The 21411-nt window shown below is 35.9% G+C and overlaps 1 protein-coding gene and 1 pseudogene across 1 annotated transcript; both read left to right on the top strand.

The window, feature by feature from the left end:
- Positions 1-7071: 7071 nt before the first annotated feature.
- Positions 7072-7687, top strand: LOC149154359 (homeobox-leucine zipper protein ANTHOCYANINLESS 2-like). Its single transcript, XM_089437960.1, has 3 exons — positions 7072-7162; positions 7259-7468; positions 7577-7687. The coding sequence occupies exons 1-3, from the start codon at positions 7076-7078 to the stop codon at positions 7667-7669; spliced, it is 390 nt and encodes a 129-aa protein (XP_089294086.1). The 5' UTR covers positions 7072-7075; the 3' UTR covers positions 7670-7687.
- A 1529-nt stretch (positions 7688-9216) lies between these two features.
- On the top strand, positions 9217-9953 carry LOC149154358 (histone H3.3-like; annotated as a pseudogene).
- Positions 9954-21411: the final 11458 nt, after the last annotated feature.

The raw sequence follows: 21411 nt of genomic DNA, 5'->3' as shown, positions 1-21411 counted from the left end.
CCGATTCCCAGCTCTCCTCCTTTGGTGCATTCTTCCATTTGACAAGATACTCCCGTTTCATGTGGTAACCAATCCCTGTAGTTCTGTAGCTCAAGATCTTATCCAACTCTAGTCCTGGCTTGTCCATAATCCCGCCCAGTCCTCTCGGCGGTTCAGCTCTCTCTGGATGGTCTGAATCAAGTCTACATCTCTTCAACTGACTCACATGAAAAACTGGATGCTTCATGTTCATATGGTGTGGAAGCTCCAGCTCATAAGCAACTTCCCCCACTCTCTTCTTCACTCGGAATGGTCCCTCATACTTCCATGTCAGTTTGCTTGCAGTCCCCTTGGCTGGCTGAAACTTCTCTCCAGTAATCCTGAGAAACACCATATCTCCCACACTGAAGTTTGCATCCCGTCTTCCTCGATCAGCATATTTCTTCATCCTCCTTGCAGCTTCGTGCAAGCGCAACCGTGCCAACTCCAAGGTCTCATCCCAAGCCTTCATGAACTTCTTCACATGAGGACTCCTCAAAAAACCTCCTGTCACTACGGTATGTGGTGCAACCGGCATCTATCCATTCACCAACTCAAATGAACTATACCCCGTCACAGAACTCTTTTGAATATTGTAGCTAAACTGAGCAATATCCAAGAGTTCAGGCCAATTCTTCTGATAAGCCGCCACATAATGTCTCAAGTAGTCCTCCAGCAATGCGTTGATCCTCTCGGTCTTCCCATCTGTCTGCGGATGGTAACTCGAACTCATCGACAACTCTGTCCCAACTAACTTGAACAATGTGGTCTAAAATCTACCTGTAAAACGTGGATCTCTATTCGACACAATGCTCAATGGCATCCCCCAATACTTCACTATGTTCTTAAAGAACAATTCCGCAGTCCGTTCAGCTCCACAAGGCATCTTTGTAGGAACAAAGACAGCATACTTGGAAAAACGATCAACCGCGACCATAATCCCATTATACCCCTAAATCTGTGGCAACTGAGTGATGAAGTCCATCGAGACACTCATCCATGGTCTCTCAGGAATCGGTAAAGGCTGCAACAGTCCTCCTTGCCTCTGAGTATCCGATTTGTCCTGCTGACAAATGATGCACGTATGTACATACTCCTCTACATCCTCTCGCATCTTCTCCCAAAAGAATCCTCTCTCCAACAATGCCAAGGAACGACGCATCCCTGGGTGGCCAGCCCATGGTGAGTCGTGGCACTCCTTCAAAAGGTGCTTCCTCAGTCCAAATGACTTTGGAACATAGAGTCGATTTCCAAAGAACAAGAACCCGTCTCGTAGAAAGAACTTTCGTGTCTTCCCCTCCTTTATCTGCTTGACTATATTCTGCGCCAAAGTATCGGTTTCAACACTTCCCTTGATCTTATTCTGCATCTCTTCTGACATCTGAACTCGACTCCTACTCCTAGTTGCCCGGTCTTCTCCCTCCAATGCTGCAAGTTTTCCCTTCCTGCTAAGGGCATCTGCTACCGCATTGTGCCTTCCCGGTCTATACTCGATAGTCATGTCGAATTCTGCCAAGAAGTCCTGCCAACGAGATTGCTTTGCAGAAAGCTTCGGTTGTGATGCAAAATAACTTTCTGCAACGTTATCAGTCGTGACAACAAACGGCTTCCCAATCAGGTAATGCCTCCACACATGAAGACAATGGATGATGGCAGTCATCTCCTTCTCATGGACCGGATACCTCCGTTCTCTATCTTGCAACTTCCGACTCTCGTACGCCATCGGATGCCCATCCTGCATAAGAACCCCTCCTATGGCAAAATCTGAAGCATCTGTGTGTACCTCAAATGGTCTCTCGAAGTCAGGAAACTTCAGTATCGGTGCTGTAACCATCCTCTTCTTCAAGTCATCAAATTCCTTTTGACATTTATCCGTCCAACTCCACCTCTTGTCTTTCTTCAATAGGTCTGTCAGTGCCGATGTCACCTTGGAGTACCCCTCTACAAACTTCTGTTGGTAGTTGGTCATGCCCAAGAACACCCTCATCTCATGGACATTCTTCGGTTCAACCCAGTCCTCAATCGCATTCACCTTGCTCGGCTCCATCTGTATGTACCCTTGACCAACAATATGCCCAAGGAACGGAATCTCGGTCTGAGCGAACACACACTTAGACTTCTTCAAGAACAACTGATTTTCCCTCAGCGCCTCGAACACCATCGCTAAGTGCTTCTTATGATCCTCCATGTTGTCACTGAACACCACTATATCGTCCAAGTACACTACTATGAACGAATCCAAGTATGGTCGTAGGACATCATTCATTAAAGTGCAAAACGTAGCAGGAGCGTTACACAACCTGAATGGCATAACAAGGAACTCAAAGCTACCATACCTTGTTACTATCGCGGTCTTCTTCTCGTCTCCTTCAGCTATCCGCACCTGATAATACCCATGCCTCAAGTCCAGCTTGGAAAACACTCGGGCTTTTGCAAGCTTGTCAAAGCAATCAGCAGCCAATGGCAAAGGATACATGTTCCTTACCATCTGCTTGTTCAATGCATGGTAATCACAACACATCCGTAGCTCATTCGAATCCTTCTTCCGCTGGAATAATACCGGAGCTCCATGAGGGGACCTTGAAGGTCTGATGAAACTTGCATCAATTAACTCCTTTAACTGTCGTTTCAACTCCTCCAACTCAGGTCCTGACAACCGATAAGGTGCTTTAGCTGGGGTTTGCTTTCTTGGCTCAAGCTCAATGCTATGGTCCACTGCACGCCTTGGTGGAAGCTTCTTTGGTAGCTCATCAGGCATCAAATCTGCATATTTGGTCAGCACCTCGGAAATCTCGGCTGGAACAGGTGTCCCCACTCCATCACCTTCGACATCCTTGAACATCACCGCATATGTCTCCATGTCTGATTCCTTCATAGCCTTTTCCAAACTTAGTGCCGAAACATGCTGCACCTTGACTTCCCCCCTTTGCCTATGAGTGGGCAAAGTCCAAGTTTGTGACTGTCCAACTAGCACCACCTCATCACAGAAGGGGACAACAATAGCCTTGTTTCCCTTCAAGAAATCCTGTCCGAGTATCATATCAAAGTTGTTCATCTCCATCACTGTGAAGTCCAACTGACCCTTCCAGTCTTTTATCTGCACAGGCACTTCGTGTGCCAAACCCGCCACCTTAGCTCTAGAGTTCACTGCCTTGACTTCCACATTCAATGGGAAGATCATCAGTCCAACCTCTTTTTCCAACCGTGTTGTCATGAAGTTATGAGTGGCCCCCGTGTCCACCAGAGCTTGAATGGTCTTGCCATGAACCATCAAGTCCACGAAACCCAGACTGTTCATCCATGATTTCTCCATAACTTTTCCCTGCATACATGTCTATTCTCTGCGTTCATCATCAAGCAACGGCTTCACCACCTGTTAACCTGCTCTGATACCAATTGTCACGCCCCCAATTCTTTTTCCCTTAAATTGGCCGGGTGCGGTATCGCCTAAGTAACCAACTTTTTCCATTGTTAGATTACTTTACGAACTATGCCTTCAACAATTCATAATAAGCATGAATTACATTATTAATGTGCGGAATCCATTAAGAATACATAGAACAACAATATAACATCAACAATATGCAAGAGAATGTCTTCTTTTATTATATATGAGAAAATGTTACAATGACCAGGAGCGAAGCTCCATCGGCGTTCATAAACGAGGTTGGGTGCCCGCCCGTGCAAGAGCGCACGACGGTCACACCATAACACTTCACCAAAATACAATACAACACACAAGTTTTATGTCGAACGGGCGGGCGCGCCCATGCACAACCGAAACCTGTTCACCCAACTTGGCGGGCAGGCGCCCTAGCGCACCCTCCACCACGCCTTAACCGAATCATTCAACCAAGTGCCAAACCCGTGTAGAGTGCCCGGCGGGCGGGCGCATATGCGCTGCCCGTGCTGCGGCTTTGCTCTTCCTTTTGCGCACTTCCACTTGACTTGCGACGAGCCAAGTCGATGTCCAAATGTCATCGTTGTTTCATATGTTTACATGCCATCGTGTAAAGTAGTCAAGCGCTCGGCCGACCCTTCCTTCGCTCTATTCACCGCGTCGTTCTCCATACATTGTCGCCCTATGTGTGGTCGGCCCGCCCATGGTGCGGGACCGCCCCACCCAATGCTCCCATCGTGTATGTTTGCCCACGGTCGGTTCGTTCAGCAAGTTTGTTCCAACTCGCCTATAAACATGTGAGCGCCCACTTGTCCGCGCGCGTTATTACAACCGCGCCTCACCATCGGACGCTCGCACTTCTTGCCTTAGTCATTTTTCAGAGTGGGGAGCGCGTGTGCACGGCTATACAACCGCAGGGCGTTACAACGCCCGTCGCACAACCGCCCGTGCGCTCCAGCTCGTCGCACACCCGCGCGCCCGTCGCACAACCACTCGTGTGCTCCAACTCGTCGCACACCCGCGCGCGTGCCCGGTCTGCCCGGCGCCCAAACGCGTCGCACACTTGAGGACGTTACACATTAGATCTAGGCTTACATAGGTTTTCTGGAGTAGATCCACAATTTTAGTCGTATTTCAATTTAATCGACAAATTTTACAATTTTCTCATTTAATGAATAAATGTATAAAATGTCGATTTAAATTTACGCTAATCTATATACTTTATTTTTAATAAACTTCTTTGGTAAATCATTCTTCAATAAAAGCACTATATTCTCCTTTAATTTGGATGGGTTCAAAACTGTAAACTCTAAATAAAAAATATTTATTTTTCAAATTTAAATAATTATTTTATACGTCCATCAGAAAAGAAAGCTAGAGTATTTTCAATTAATATATTACTTTGTTTTTAACAAACCTAAGTATCTCTTTTTAAATAAAAAAATAATACATTCTCAAAAATTTTTATTTTCAACTTACAAATACTAAATATATAATATTTCTTTTTAATTTAAATAGTCATTTTATACGTCGGTCACAAAATAAAGCTTTAGTATTTAACAATTATTTCATATATTGCATTTAAAAACGAATCAAATGATTCATATATTACATTAAAACACAAAACATACGAAAGACTAATAAATAGTCATTTTATTCGTCGGTCACAAAATAAAGCTTCAGTATTTAACAATTATTTCATATATTGCATTTAAAAACGAATCAAATGATTCAAATATTACATTAAAACACAAAAAATACTAAAGCCTAATGTTAAATAATATGAAAGAAAAAAACAAATTTGTGGTCACGTCGATAGCTTTCTAAAGTATATTTATTGATTTGAGATATCGTTAAGTACACGAGGTCACGTAAATACATAGAATTTTTTAAATAAAATATTTTCGTAATGCCCTTTTAATTTTTTTTTGGGTCAATAATTAGGCCGATAGGCCTTCCTTTGAAAGGGACTTTCGTCGTCCTTTTGTTTCTCACGCTGACACCTGGCGGCGGGCATAGTCGACCGAGTTTCTCTTTTGAAATTCTTCCGTTCCCTGACTTCGAAAATTTCAGGCTTTGCTGCCTGTTGCTGTGTGATGCTGTCACGGGACTTGAACACAGGGCAGCGCGACCAGTTAGGGATTTTTATCGTTCTCAGTTGCCCGCTTTCATTTCCATTGTCCGCAAGTAAGGTGTATTTCCACCCAATCAAATTTATTATGGCAAATGGCTTATTAACAAGCAGATATCTGAATTTTCCATCTTCAATCAGTTCATTGTTATATAAGTCTGCACACTATAGCGAGAAATTTCACAGTTGCGACTCGCGGTGAATGCCGTGTATTAAACACTGGGGGTTTTCAACCCTGGACGGGAATTATTTGACACACCGAACTAACCGCCATAAAAACCCTCGGCAAAGAGTTGCCTTACGATTATTTATTAATCCTTTTTTATTTTTACTTGCAATCAAGTAGAAGTTCTTCCTTGATTATTCGTGGTTTCGAAATTCAGATTTTTCTCGGGCAACCCTAGTTGTGGTAGCTTCTGAAGTTCATTAATTGCATTAGGGTTTTTCCATTTCAATTTTTGTAAATTTTGTTATATTTTGGAGTTTAAAATTGTCGATATCAACGGTTTCCTGTTTCCAATGTTTTCAATGTTTAGGTGGATATTGTGGTGTTCCCTGGTTGGCTTTATCGGGTTCTGGTACTTAATTTTTATTCAAACTAGGAGTGAGATAGAAATGTGTTCCCAGGGTGTAAAAGTGTCTAACTTTTTTTTTGACATTCAATGCAAAATTATCGGGTCCTGTGTCTTTATCGCGGTGGATTTCTGGAGAAGTTGAGGTAAAGGGTGTTTGTTTTTGTAATTTTTGCTTTAATTACATTTGATGACACTACACTCTGCGTTTGATATAGATCCAAGGCGCTTTAGACAAATCAAGGAGCTTTGCACTTTTAAGGTAGGGAGAGTAAGGGGGAGGGAAAGTTCAAAGAAGCAATGTCGAAAATGCAAAGTCTTGAGAAAGGAGAGGAAGCTCAAATACTTGGGAAAGAAGGAGGACCAGTAAGCCAATATGGTTATTATAAGCACTGTGAAATTTGCGGGCATTAAAACTATTTACCCCTGCGTTTAAAATGGAGTCTACGCTGCATTTAAAATGGAGTCTTTTGGAGCAAAGCGGGGAGGGATTTAGGATTTTGGACATTGCTTGGACAAGAGATAGTCGTTTTGGTTTGCCTCATAGCGTCCATGCTTTGGCCGAGTTCTTTACCTAGTTAGGAGAGTGTGTGCTCTAGGGCGCTATATTTTGAGAGGATTACCATGTATAAAATTTTTAGTTATTTGAACTTTTTACATGAAATGGTTTTGAAAATGTTCACATTTATTCATGTGTTTTTCAATGTAGGCACAAGCTATATTGGTAGAGCTTTATAAGCCCACTGACAATGAGTAGCCACATGACCCGAACTCTCTATGTTGGCAATTTTCTTCTCTACACTTTGTTTATTTGTTATATGCTTTTTTATTGACATCTGGCAGTAAAACAATATTTATCGATTCATTATCCTCGCCGCGCATCACATTTGGCAAGCATGCACTCATCAGGTAACCTGTAGTCCCATGTTTCTAATGGCGAACAGGTATAAGGAAATGTTACCCTGCATGATATCCAGGGCAGCCACAGTCGATGTAATATCGAGCGGAATGGGCGGGACAAGGAATGGTGCACTGCAACTGGTAAGCTTCTAGGATTATTGTGGGGTATTTTTTTTTTTCAATTACCATTTTGTTTTACGTTCTGATTACTAAGATGCAGTTTTCTGTGACTTGCAGATGTATGCAGAATTGCAAGTGCTTTCACCGTTGGTTCCTGCTCGAGAGGTTTACTTTCTTCGATTCTGCAAACAGCACGCTGAGGGCGTATGGGCAGTGGTGGATGTATCTGTTGATGGCCTTCGAGATAATTCGCCTGCAGGATTTATGAAATGCAGGAGGTTGCCTTCTGGTTGTTTGATTCAGGACATGCCCAACGGGTATTCCAAGGTTGTGCCCGAATCCTATATCGCTGATAATGGGGAATAGGAATTATCATGCGGGTACAGTAACCAATTAATCTTAGATGTAATGTATATGTGTTTGATGAAATATCAGGTGACATGGGTAGAGCATGCGGAGTATGATGATCGTGGAGTGCACAGGCTTTACCGTTCTTTGTTAAATTCCGGGATGCCTTTTGGAACATAGCGTTGGCTGGCAACTTTAAAACGTCAGTGTGAGTGCTCTAAACACCCACACATTTGTCCGCAGAGTTCTGAAGGCGAGCGGTCATATGTTGGAGGAATGTTTGAGATGTTATGCAGGGAATATGCCCTCCTTTTTTATATAAAGCGCTCGTCGTGTATTCATGGATATTCATGAAGGCAGTTCTACACTTTGTTTCTCTACTTGACATCTGTTATATGCTTTTCTGTTGACATCTGGCAGTAAAACGATATTTATCGATTCATTATCCTCGCCGCGCATCACATCTGGCAAGCATGCACTCATCACATCACAAACTATATCGCTGATAATGGGGAATAGGAATTATCATGCGGGTACAGTAACCAATTAATCTTAGATGTAATGTATATGTGTTTGATGAAATATCAGGTGACATGGGTAGAGCATGCAGAGTATGATGATCGTGGAGTGCACAGGCTTTACCGTTCTTTGTTAAATTCCAGGATGCCTTTTGGAACATAGCGCTAGCTGGCAACTTTAAAACATCAGTGTGAGTGCTCTAACCACCCACACCTTTGTCCGCAGAGTTCTGAAGGCGAGAGGTCATATGTTGGAGGAAGGTTTGAGATGTTATGCAGGGAATATTCCCTCCTTTTTTATATAAAGCGCTCGTCGTGTATTCATGGATATTCATGAAGGCGGTTCTACACTTTGTTTCTCTGCTTGACATCTGTTATATGCTTTTCTGTTGACATCTGGCAGTAAAACGATATTTATCGATTCATTATCCTCGCCGTGCATCACATCTGGCAAGCATGCACTCATCACATCACAAACTATATCGCTGATAATGGGGAATAGGAATTATCATGCGGGTACAGTAACCAATTAATCTTAGATGTAATGTATATGTGTTTGATGAAATATCAGGTGACATGGGTAGAGCATGCAGAGTATGATGATCGTGGAGTGCACAGGATTTACCATTCTTTGTTAAATTCCGGGATGCCTTTTGGAACATAGCGCTGGTTGGCAACTTTAAAACGTCAGTGTGAGTGCTCTAACCACCCACACCTTTGTCCGCAGAGTTCTGAAGGCAAGCGGTCATATGTTGGAGGAATGTTTGAGATGTTATGCAGGGAATATGCCCTCCTTTTTTATATAAAGCGCTCGTTGTGTATTCATGGATATTCATGAAGGCGGTTCTACACTTTGTTTCTCTGCTTGACATCTGTTATATGCTTTTCTGTTGACATCTGGCAGTAAAACGATATTTATCGATTCATTATCCTCGCCGCGCATCACATCTGGCAAGCATGCACTCATCAGGTTCCCTGTATTCCCATGTTTCTAATGGCGAACAGGTATAAGGAAATGTTACCCTGCATGATATCCAGGGCAGCCACAGGCGGTGTGATCGCGATTGCATTGCCTAAAAGTGGTTTTTTTGAAAGAGATTGATAGTAATTTTTTGTTGTGGTTTTCGATTTTCTGTTTTGATGCTTGGGCTTTGGTCTTATGCTTTCGTTCTTGCTCTCTGTGCTGTAGATCGCTCTTTTCTTTGAATCATGGCTGGTACGAAGCAGACAGCACGAAAATCTATCGGAGGAAAGGCTCCAAGGAAGCAGCTCGCAACAAAGGTAACGACTTTCCTATATTTCTTCCGTTGCATCTTTGGTGGAGTTAATCGTGCTGTTTTTATTGTGGCATTTTATTCTGAAGCTCCTTTTTTAAATTACGTTGCTCGTAAATCTGCTCCCACGACCGGAGGTGTGAAGAAGCCTCATAGATATCGTCCCCGGGACAGTTTCTCTTCGGTATGTACAACCGCAGTTTAAATTTGCTTCGGATTCTATCGATATGTTTACAATGCTTTCTTTATAGTATATGTATCTTATTGCAAATTGTTTAATCAAGTGAACAGAGAAATTCGAAAGTATCAGAAGAGCACGGAGTTGCTAATTCGGAAGCTGCCATTTCAAAGGATTCTGAGGGAAATTGCACAGGACTTCAAGGTAACTTGTCACCTTTCTCGTTAAAATGTTAGCTTAATTGGCGACGCATTTAAATGAATTGCTTGGTACTCTGTTCTGGCGGTGGTACTTGTCTAATTATTTTGTTTTATTGTGTTCAGACGGATCTGCGATTCCAGAGTCATGCTGTCTTGGCACTTCAGGAGGCTACAGAGGCCTATCTTGTCGGTCTATTTGAAGATACTAACCTCTGCGCCATACATGCGAAGAGGGTGACCATCGTGTCGAAAGACATTCAGCTTGCAAGGCGTATCCGTGGGGAAAGGGCCTAGGCCTGTTTTCACGGTGATGATTTGTAAAGGTCGGATTTTTCTGGGGGAGAATTCTATAGCATGTACATATATTTGATGAAGGAAGCTTTTTGCATAAACACATTGTAGACTGCAGGATTCTGTAATGTCGTATAATTGAAGTTTACGTTGACTACAATGGATATTGTGGATTTATGACTTCTAATTGAATGGGTCGACTCGAGCTAATTGTAGCTGCTTATTAATATGGAACTTTTTGCCATTCGAAGCCATGTTTTTTGAACCCATACTGCATGTTGATGCTTGTTAAGCTCTTCATTATTATATGGTATAATTATTGTTTATCAATGTTTTGGATACCATACTGCATGTTGATGCTTGTTAAGCTCTTCATTATTATATGGTATAATTACTGTTTATCAATGTTGAAGTGCTATATGTGTCTTCATGTATAAATTTAATTTGTTTTTCGGTAGACAACAATCTTCGTGATTTATATTCTGCATTCTCTATTACTTTAGACTGATAATATTCTCTGATAATATTCTGCACTTTCTATTACTTTTCACTGATAATCGACTGCAATACAAGATGTTGTATGATGATGTCTTTTATCAATGTTGAAGTGCTATATGTGTCTTCATGTATAAAACTGGTTGTTGAACAATAATTTATCCTCTCTGCAAGAGAGGGCTGTTTTATCTTGTCCGCAAGAGAGGGCTATGCATCTGCCAAATTCTTCATAGTGGAACTTGTTTATATGGTTTTTAATAATTGACTTTGAAGTTTACAAATAGTTGGATGGATTTTATTTGCTAGGGTGAAGAAATTATTCTACAAATCCACTACGGTTGTGAGCAATGAGTATTTATAATTATGTTTTTATCAGCAAGGCTGAATCTACCATTTTGTAATGCACAATAGTCTTGCGATGTGTTTGCAAAAATATGTTCCTTGAATATTTGCATGGATTTTATCTGTCTCACTGTTTCTTTGTCGAACTGAAGTGAGTGATTATGGAATGTTTAGTGGTTGTATCAATTTGTTTGGAAAATTTTGTTTTTCAATACTTGGGAAGAGATTAGTTTGCAATGTGCAGTAGTTGTGAGCAATATGTTTGCAAAAGTGCGAGTTGTTGTTGGAATGCTTAGTGGGAAGTTTCTTTTGGAAAATTGTTTTGCCGTTGTTTTTGTGATGGCGCAGTTTTAGTTAGTATTCATTTTTATTCCTTGTGAAATTTTATTCATTCTTTCCATATGGCCGATTCATTGTCAGTTTGTTAAATTTTATTCATTCTTTCCATTGTCAGTTTGTTAAATTTTATTCATTCTTTCCATATGGCCAATTCATTGTCAGTTTGTTGTTGGCGCCGTGGCGAGCCACAATGTGTCTAACTCATTATTGTCAATTTAGTGCATTTTGGCCACTTTGTCAATTTAATGATGACTTGAAGAAACTCTTCAAAGTGTCATGTTTCATTATCCAGTGTGAATTTTTATGTTTTCTTCCCATGTGACCAAAATTTTTATGTCTTCTTCTCATGTGGCCAAATCATTGTCAATTTAGTGCATCTCGACCACCGTGTCAGTTTATATGTTGGTTGAAGAGTTTCACGGTTCACTGCTTAACACTCGGTTCTGGTTTTTCATGAAACCCTCATTCCCAGTTTTCAGGAATCATTATTTTCAGTTTTCCAACCAAATTACTCATTAAATAAAAGAATTAAACACTCGTTCTCAAATAAAAATGTTCTCACATAAAAGATAGAAATACTCGTTCTCAGTGTTCTACGCAAATTTGAAGGGTTACCACCAAGTTTGAAGGTTTTAACGCAATAGCATTTTAGTTTCTCAATTTGAGGGGTCTAGTTTTTTCTGGCTACTACAATTTTTTTGAATAATGGAAATTTCTAGCGTATTTGCTTATATCAAACATTTGTGTAGGGTTTCAACCAATTAACATTTCATTTAGTATGTATTTACAAATCAATGATCTTGGGATCAAATCCCACAAAGCAATTCTATATATGCTCTTCAAATTCCTTCAAGCTTTTGAAAGTAAAACCAATGAATTATCAAATTTTATTATAATAAAAAACAATTAGAAAGCCTTTAGTCATCCCAAATTGCTCATCCTTTAGGCTTGAACCAACATCTTTTCTAGAAAAATTCAACAATTTCAATTTAATAATCCTATCGGCCTATCTTTGTACCTTTTGGGACAATTGCTAGTAATTATATGTTGTGTAGCATTTGGTATTAATGTGTGTTTGATCTAAAGTCCCAACACTTTAGCTTTGGGGAAGGGGGTATTCTCTTCCTCTTAATGGTGACACTTATATTGTTATTGATTCCTTAGTTATCGATCTATATCCAAGAGTGGGGTGATGTCCTCCTCTTAAAGATGTCAAGTTTGTTTGTTCAAGTCCTTGTAGTATTTCTAGGTAAATCGATCTAAAAATATCAACCACTTTGCTTTATGAGGAAGATGGATCAAATTTTAGAAGTAAAATTCTCTGGAGCTTTTTCATGAAGAAGATGGATTAAATTTTAAAAGTAAGATTCCCTGGGGCTTTTTCTCGTAATATGGTCAATATAGTCATTGCATGAGTTGAAATAGGGTTTATTTGATAGTTAATTAGAATTTATTTAAATAATCATGATTAAAGAAAAAATTATTTATTATTTTCGTGTAATAAGGTTTTATGCTTTTTTATTTGAAGCTAAAGAAGATCAAGCACTGATCAACAAAGTTACACATCATACTGGACTGTAAAATTAACCTTTCCACTCAACTAACCTCTCCAGAACCTCAGCGAGATCAAAACCTGTTGGAGATCAGAATCAAAAACTCTGTGAGATGAGAATGTATTGGAGATATGTAGGTACTTTGATTTCATTTTTATTGAAAATGGCTATATAAACTTGATGTACAGTCCAGATAATGAACTGAATCATTTTAAATTTATATTATTATGTTTTAATCTATTCATTCATGAAAACTTACAAATATATAAACTTAATTGTAAAATTAAAAAATATAAAAAAATAACAATACAAATACATAATAATATTTAAAATGGTAAAAACTAATAATTTTAAACCAATTTACAACTTGAACATGTAAAATTATGTTTCAAAACTTATTTAAACAACCACAATTCACAATTACCCCTTAATGTTTGGTTTATTTATATTCAAGTGATTAATAATATAATAAGGTAATAATAATTGAAAAATATTATTTTTTTGTTTTAATTTACTAAATCTTAAAAATATATAATCTTTTGTTTTCATAAACAGGAAACCAAGATAATGGTGGCATGAAATGTAGCTTAAAGAAAACATTAAATTTGAGAGGGGCCATAAGCAAATGAGTATAAGAAAATGAGTAATTTTAGATTTATATTATTAATATTTTTATTTAAGATATTCTTAAAACATACAATTTTCTGTTTTGAGAAAATTTAATTATTTCGTTAAATTGGATAATAAACTTGCTATTTATTAATGTTATACTTAATTATATTCATAATGATATTAATATAAATATCTACATTTAATAACAAAATTAAAATCTAATTTTATTAAAATATTAATATTTTTTTTTTATGTTATATTAGGTACTAATAAGTTTTGACATTATATTAAGTTTAGATTATTATGTTTTAATTTTTGGGTTCGTATTATTAGAATTTAATATTAGATTATTTAATGTTTTCAATATTAAAACTTATAATATTGGGTTATATTGAATTTTTAATATTAAGTTTAATTTATATTTATCAATATTGACATTAACTTCAAAAATTTGAGTCAACAATCAATAATAACAATAAAAACTTAATCATAATATAAAAAATAATAATACTTTTATAAAATTATTGTTTACAATTACAAAATTAATAATATTAATATAATAAATAAATATAAGATAATTAATTTAAATATATAAAATTAATAACATTTAAATCACATTAATAAAAGTGTTAATTATTAATAGGAATTTTAATTAAATTATGATTTTAGTCTTAATTATTAATATTAATAATATTAATATTATTAATAACATTAACATTACAACTATAAATAATATTAACTTTTTTTAATATTAACGATAATATTAATAAAATTTGATATTAAATTAAATTTCAATATGAATAGTTAATATTAATTTCAATATTCATTATTATTAATATTAATTAATATGTATATGAATAATACTTTTAATAATGTTAATATTTATAAATATTAATTTTAATGTTAATTATTGATATTAATGACATTTAATTAACAACTATTGTCTCAATATGAAAATCAATTATTGTCAACCATATTCAATCATAGCCAATCATGTTCAACCATGGTCAAATGTCACATTGTGACAAAGATTGTCTCAAAATGAAAATCAATCATGGTAAAACATGGTAAATATGAAAATAGGGATGGTCAACCATGGTTAAACGTCACATTGTGACAAAAATTGTCTCAATATCGAAATCAGCCATCGTCAACCATCATCAACCATTATCAACCATGCTCTAATGTCACATTGTGATAAAGATTTCCTCAATATCAAAATCAACCATGGTAAATCATGGTCAAAGATCATCAATAGACATGCTTACAGTATGACAAAGATTGTCTCATAGTACAATGTCACATTGTCACAACCATGGTCATCCATGGCCAACTATGGTTAACCATGGTCCAACATCGCACTCTGACACAGATTGTCAATATGAAAATCAACCATGGTCAACCATGCTCCAACGTCACGTTGTGACAAGGATTCTCTTTATATGAAAATCATGATCAACCATGGTCCAATGCCACATTCTGAAAAATATTGTCTCAATATGAAAACCAATCATGGTCAACATGATCAACCATGCTTGTTTTAGGGTTTATGATATTTATCTTAGGGATTATATACCTTGGGTTTACAATATTAATCCTTTGGGTTTTTTATGATTTTAGTATTAATATCAATCATAGCAAAACATGGTCAACCATGTTTGAATGTCGCATTGTAACAAGGATTGTCTCACCATCAAAATAAACTATGTTTATTTTAGTGTTTGTAGTATTTATATTTGGGTTTAGCAATGTTGGATTTATAATATTAGTCCCATGGGTTCAATATTATTCTCTTCGATTCATAATCCCTTGGGGTTTTAGTATTAATCCCTTCATTTTATTATTGCTTTGTGTTTAGAATATCAATCATGGTCAACCATTGTCAATTATAGAAAACCATGGTTAACCATGTTTGAATGTCGCATTGTGACAACGATTGTCTCACCATCAAAATAAACCATGTTGATTTTAGTGTTTGTAGTGTTTATATTTGGGTTTAACAATGTTGGGCTTATAATATTAGTCCCATGGGTTTAATATTATTTCCTTGGGTTCATAATCCCCTGGGGTTTTAGTATTGATCCCTTAGTTTTATTATTCCTTTAGGTTTATAATATCAATCCCTTGGGGTTTATTATTCCCTTAGGTTTATAATATCGATCATGGTCCACCATGGTCAACCATAGTTGAATGTCACATTGTGACAAGGATTGTCTCACCATGAAAATAAACCATGTTTATTTTAGTCTTTCTGATATTTATATTATGGTTTACCAATGTTGGGTTTATAATATTAGTCCGTCGGGTCTAATATTATTTCCTTGGGTTCATAATCCCTTGGGGTTTTAGTATTAATCCTTTGGGTTTATTATTAACTTGGGTTTATAATATCAATCATGGTCATCTTTATTAATCTCTTGTATTTGTAATATCAATCCCTTGTGCCTCTCAATCCCTTAGGTTTTTAATATTTATCCGTTGGGTTCACTAATTCCTTGGGTTTATCATATTAAACCATTGGGTTTATTAGTTCCTTGGGTTTATAATATTAGTCCCATGGGTTTAATATTATTCCCTTCGGTTCATAATCCCTTGAGGTTGTAGTATTAATCCCTTCATTTTATTATTGCTTTGCGTTTAGAATATCAATCACGGTCAACCATTGTCAATCATAGCAAACCATGGTCAACCATGTTTGAATGTTGCATTGTCAGAATGATTGTCTCACCATCAAAATAAACCATGTTTATTTTAGTGTTTGTAGTGTTTATATTTGGGTTTAACAATGTTGGGTTTATAATATTAGTCCAATGGGTTTAATATTATTTCCTTAGGTTCATAATCCCTTGGGGTTTTAGTACTGATCCCTTAGTTTTAATATTCCTTTAGGTTTATAATATCAATCCCTTGGGTTTATAATATTAGTCCCCTGGGTTTAATATTATTCACTTGGGTTCACAATCCCTTGGGGTTCTAGTATTAATCCGTTGGGTTTATAATATCAATCCCTTGAATTTATGATTCCCTTAGGTTTATATTATCAGCAAGGGATTGTGACAACGATTGTCTCACCATGAAAATAAACCATGTTTATTTTAGTGTTTGTAGTGTTTATATTTGGGTTTAACAATGTTGGGTTTATAATATTAGTCTAATGGGTTTAATATTATTTCCTTGGGTTCATAATCCCTTGGGGTTTTAGTATTGATCCCTTAGTTTTATTATTCCTTTAGGTTTATAATATCAATCCCTTGGGTTTATTATTCCCTTAGGTTTATAATATTAGTCCCTTGGGTTTAATATTATTCCCTTGGGTTTACAATCCCTTGGGGTTTTAGTATTAATACCTTGGGTTTATTATTCATTTGGGTTTATAATATCAATCCCTTGGGTTTATTATTCCCTTAGGTTTATATTATCAATCATGGTCAACCATGGTTGAATGTCGCATTGTGACAAGGATTGTCTCACCATCGAAGTAAATCATGTTTAATTTAGTGTTTGTAGTATTTATATTTGGGTATACCAATGTTGGGTTTATAATATTAGTCCAATGGTTGAATGTCGCATTTTGACAAAGATTATCTCACCATGAAAATAAACCATGTTTATATTAGTGTTTGTAATATTTATATTTGGGTTTACCAATTAGTCCAATGGTTGGATGTCCCATTTTGACAAATATTGTCTCACCATGAAAATAAATGAAGTTTATTTTGGTCTTTCTAATATTTACGTTTGGGTTTACGAATGTTGGGTCTATAATATTAGTCCCCTGGGTTTAATATTATTCCCTTGGGTTCATAGTCCCTTGGGGTTTTAGTATTACTCCCTTGGGTTTATTATTTATTTGGGTTTTAATATCAATCTGTTGGGTTTATTATTCCCCTAGGTTTATAATATGAATCATAGTCAACCATGGTCAACCGTGGTTGAATGTCACATTGTGACAAGGATTGTCTCACCATGAAAATAAATCATGTTTATTTTAGTCTTTGTAATATTTATATTTGGGTTTACGAATGTCGGGTTTATAATATTAGTCCCTTGGGTTTATTATTATTCCCTTCAGTTCATAATCCCTTGGGGTTTTAGTATTAATCCCTTTGTTTTATTGTTGCTTTGCATTTAGAATATCAATCATGGTCAACCATTGTCAATCATAGTAAACCATGGTCAACCATGTTTGAATGTCGCATTGTGACAACGATTGTCTCACCATCAAAGTAAACAATGTTTATTTTAGTGTTTGTAGTGTTTATATTTGGGTTTAACAATGTTGGGTTTATAATATTCGTCCCATGGGTTTAATATTATTTCCTTGGGTTCATAATCCCTTCGGGTTTTAGTATTGATATGTTAGTTTTATTATTCATTTAGGTTTATAATATCAATCCCTTGGGTTTATTATTCCCTTAGGTTTATAATATTAGTCCCTTGGATTTAATATTATTCCCTTGGGTTCTCAATCCCTTGGGGTTTTAGTATTAATCCCTTGGGTTTATTATTCATTTGGGTTTATAATATCAATCCCTTGGGTTTATTATTTCCTTAGGTTTATATTATCGATCATGGTCAACAATGGTTGAATGTCGCATTGTGACAAGGATTGTCTCACCATCAAAATAAATCATATTTAATTTAGTGTTTTTAGTATTTATATTTGGGTATACCAATGTTGGGTTTATAATATTAGTCCAATGGTTGAATGTCGCATTTTGACAAAGATTGTCTCACCATGAAAATAAACCATGTTTATTTTAGTGTTTGTAATATTTATATTTGGGTTTACCATATTAGTCCAATGGTTGGATGTCCCATTTTGACAAATATTGTCTCACCATGAAAATAAATCATGTTTATTTTGGTCTTTGTAATATTTACATTTAGGTTTACGAATGTTGGGTCTATAATATTAGTCCCTTGGGTTTAATATTATTCCCTTGGGTTCATAGTCCCTTGGGGTTTTAGTATTACTCCCTTGGGTTTATTATTCATTTGGGTTTTAATATCCATCCGTTGGGTTTATTATTCCCTTAGGTTTATTATTCCCTTAGGTTTATAATATCAATCATGGTAAACCATTGTCAATCATAGCCAAACATGGTCAACCATGGGTTTATTATTAACTTGGGTTTATAATATCAATCACGGTGATCTTTGTTAATATCTTGTATTTGTAATATCAATCCCTTGCGCTTCTTGATCCCTTAGGTTTTTAATATTTATCAATCGGGTTCACTAATTCCTTGGGTTTATAACATTAAACCATTGGGTTTATTAGTTCCTTGGGTTTATAATATTAGTCCCATGGGTTTAATATTATTCCCTTCAGTTCATAATCCCTTCATTTTATTATTGCTTTTTGGGTTTATAATATCAATCCCTTGGGTTTATAATATCAATCATGGTAAACCATTGTCAATCATAGCCAAACATGGTCAACCATGTATTTATTATTAACTTGGGTTTATAATATCAATCATGGTCATCTTTATTAATCTCTTGTATTTATAATATCAATCCCTTGCGCTTCTTGATCCCTTAGGTTTTTAATATTTATCTGTTGGGTTCACCAATTCCTTGGGTTTATAATATTAGTCCCTTACGTTTAATATTATTCCCTTTGGTTCATAATCCCATGGGGTTTTAGTATTAATCCCTTGGGTAATGATAAACAAAAGGGACTAATATTATCAACAAGGGATTGTGACAACAATTGTCTCACCATCAAAACAAACCATGTTTATTTTAGTGTTTGTAGTGTTTATATTTGGGTTTAACAACGTTGGGTTTATAATATTAGTCCAATGGGTTTAATATTATTTCCTTGGGTTCATAATCCCTTGGGGTTTTAGTATTGATCCCTTAGTTTTATTATTCCTTTAGGTTTATAATATCTATCCCTTGGGTTTATTATTCCCTTAGGTTTATATTATTAGTCCCTTTGGTTTAATATTATTCCCTTGGGTTCACAATCCCTTGGGGTTTTAGTATTAATACCTTGAGTTTATTATTCGTTTGGGTTTATAATATAAATCCCTTGGGTTTATTATTCCCTTAGGTTTATATTATCAATCATAGTCAACCATGGTTGAATGCCGCATTGTGACAAGGATTGTCTCACCATCAAAGTAAATCATGTTTAATTTAGTGTTTGTAGTATTTACATTTGGGTATACCAATGTTGGGTTTATAATATTAGTCAAATGGTTGAATGTCACATTTTGACAAAGATTGTCTCACCATGAAAATAAACCATGTTTATTTTAGTGTTTGTAATATTTATATTTGGGTTTACCATATTAGTCCAATGGTTGGATGTCCCATTTTGACAAATATTGTCTCACAATGAAAACAAATGATGTTTATTTTGGTCTTTGTAATATTTACATTTGGGTTTACAAATTTTGGGTCTATAATATTAGTCCCTTGGGTTTTATATTATTCCCTTGGGTTCATAGTGCCTTGGGGTTTTAGTATTACTCCCTTGGGTTTATTATTCATTTGAGTTTTAATATCAATCCGTTGGGTTTATTATTCCCTTAGCTTTATAATATCAATCATGGTCAACCATGGTCAACCGTTGTTGAATGTCACATTGTGACAAGGATTGTCTCACCATGAAAATAAATCATGTTTATTTTAGTCTTTGTAATATTTTTATTTTGGTTTACAAATGTTGGGTTTATAATATTAGTCCCTCGGGTTTAATACTATTCCCTTCGGTTCATAATCTCTTGGGGTTTTAGTATTAATCCCTTCGTTTTATTATTTCTTTGCGTTTAGAATATCAATCATGGTCAACCATTGTCAATCATAGCAAACCATGGTCAACCATGTTTGAATGTCGCATTGTGACAACGATTCTCTCACCATCAAAATGAACCATGTTTATTTTCGTGTTTGTAGTGTTTATATTTGGGTTTAACAATGTTGGGTTTATAATATTAGTCCCATGGGTTTAATATTATTTCCTTGGGTTCATAATCCCTTTGGGTTTTAGTATTGATCCCTTAGTTTTATTATTCCTTTAGGTTTATAATATCAATCCCTTGGGTTTATTATTCCCTTAGGTTTATAATATTAGTCCCTTGGATTTAATATTATTCCCTTGGGTTCACAATCCCTTGGGGTCTTAGTATTAATCCCTTAGGTTTATTATTCATTTGGGTTTATAATATCAATCCCTTGGGTTTATTATTCCCTTAGGTTTATATTATCAATCATGGTCAACCATGGTTGAATGTCGCATTGTGACAAGGATTGTCTCACCATCAAAATAAATCATGTTTAATTTAGTGTTTGTAGTATTTATATTTGCGTATACCAATGTTGGGTTTATAATATTAGTCCAATGGCTGAATGTCACATTTTGACAAAGATTGTCTCACCATGAAAATAAACCATGTTTATTTTATTATTTGTAATATTTATATTTGGGTTTACCATATTAGTCCAGTGGTTGGATGTCCCATTTTGACAAATATTGTCTTACCATGAAAATAAATCATGTTTATTTTGGTCTTTGTAATATTTACATTTGGGTTTATGAATGTTGGGTCTATAATATTAGTCCCTTGGGTTTAATATTATTCCCTTGGGTTCATAGTCCCTTGGGGTTTTAGTATTACTCCCTCAGGTTTATTATTCATTTGTGTTTTAATATCAATCTGTTGGGTTTATTATTCCCTTAGGTTTATAATATCAATCATGGTCAACCATGGTTGAATGTCATATCGTGACTAGGATTGCCTCACCATGAAAATAAATCATGTTTATTTTAGTCTTTGTAATATTTATGTTTGGGTTTACGAATGTTGGGTTTATAATATTAGTCCCTTGGGTTTAATATTATTCCATTGGGTCCATAATCCCTCGTGTTTTAGTATTAATCCCTTAGGTTTATTATTCATTTGGGTTTATAATATCAATCCCTTGGGTTTATTATTCCCTTAGGTTTATAATATCAATCATGGTAAACCATTTTCAATCATAGCCAAACATGGTCAACCATGGGTTTATTATTAACTTGGGTTTATAATATCAATCATGGTCATCTTTATTAATCTCTTGTATTTGTAATATCAATCCCTTGTGCTTCTTGATCCCTTAGGTTT

The sequence above is a fragment of the Pinus tabuliformis genome, chromosome 9, assembly GCF_031772625.1.
Source record: "Pinus tabuliformis cultivar Carrire ecotype Pingquan chromosome 9, CPIR1, whole genome shotgun sequence".
NCBI classification, from domain to species: domain Eukaryota; kingdom Viridiplantae; phylum Streptophyta; class Pinopsida; order Pinales; family Pinaceae; genus Pinus; species Pinus tabuliformis.
The sequence above is the reverse complement of the archived record's forward strand: the minus strand, read 5'-3'. Positions and strand labels throughout refer to the sequence as shown.

What these genes read in the sequence shown, in the direction of transcription:
- LOC149154359 (XM_089437960.1), top strand. Translation starts at nt 7,076, where the DNA reads ATGTTACCCTGCATGATATCCAGGGCAGCCACAGTCGATGTAATATCG. An exon ending in GGAATGGTGCACTGCAACTG is followed by an intron (nt 7,163 to 7,258) that starts GTAAGCTTCTAG and finishes TGTGACTTGCAG; the next exon opens with ATGTATGCAGAATTGCAAGT. An exon ending in TGCCCAACGGGTATTCCAAG is followed by an intron (nt 7,469 to 7,576) that starts GTTGTGCCCGAA and finishes ATGAAATATCAG; the next exon opens with GTGACATGGGTAGAGCATGC.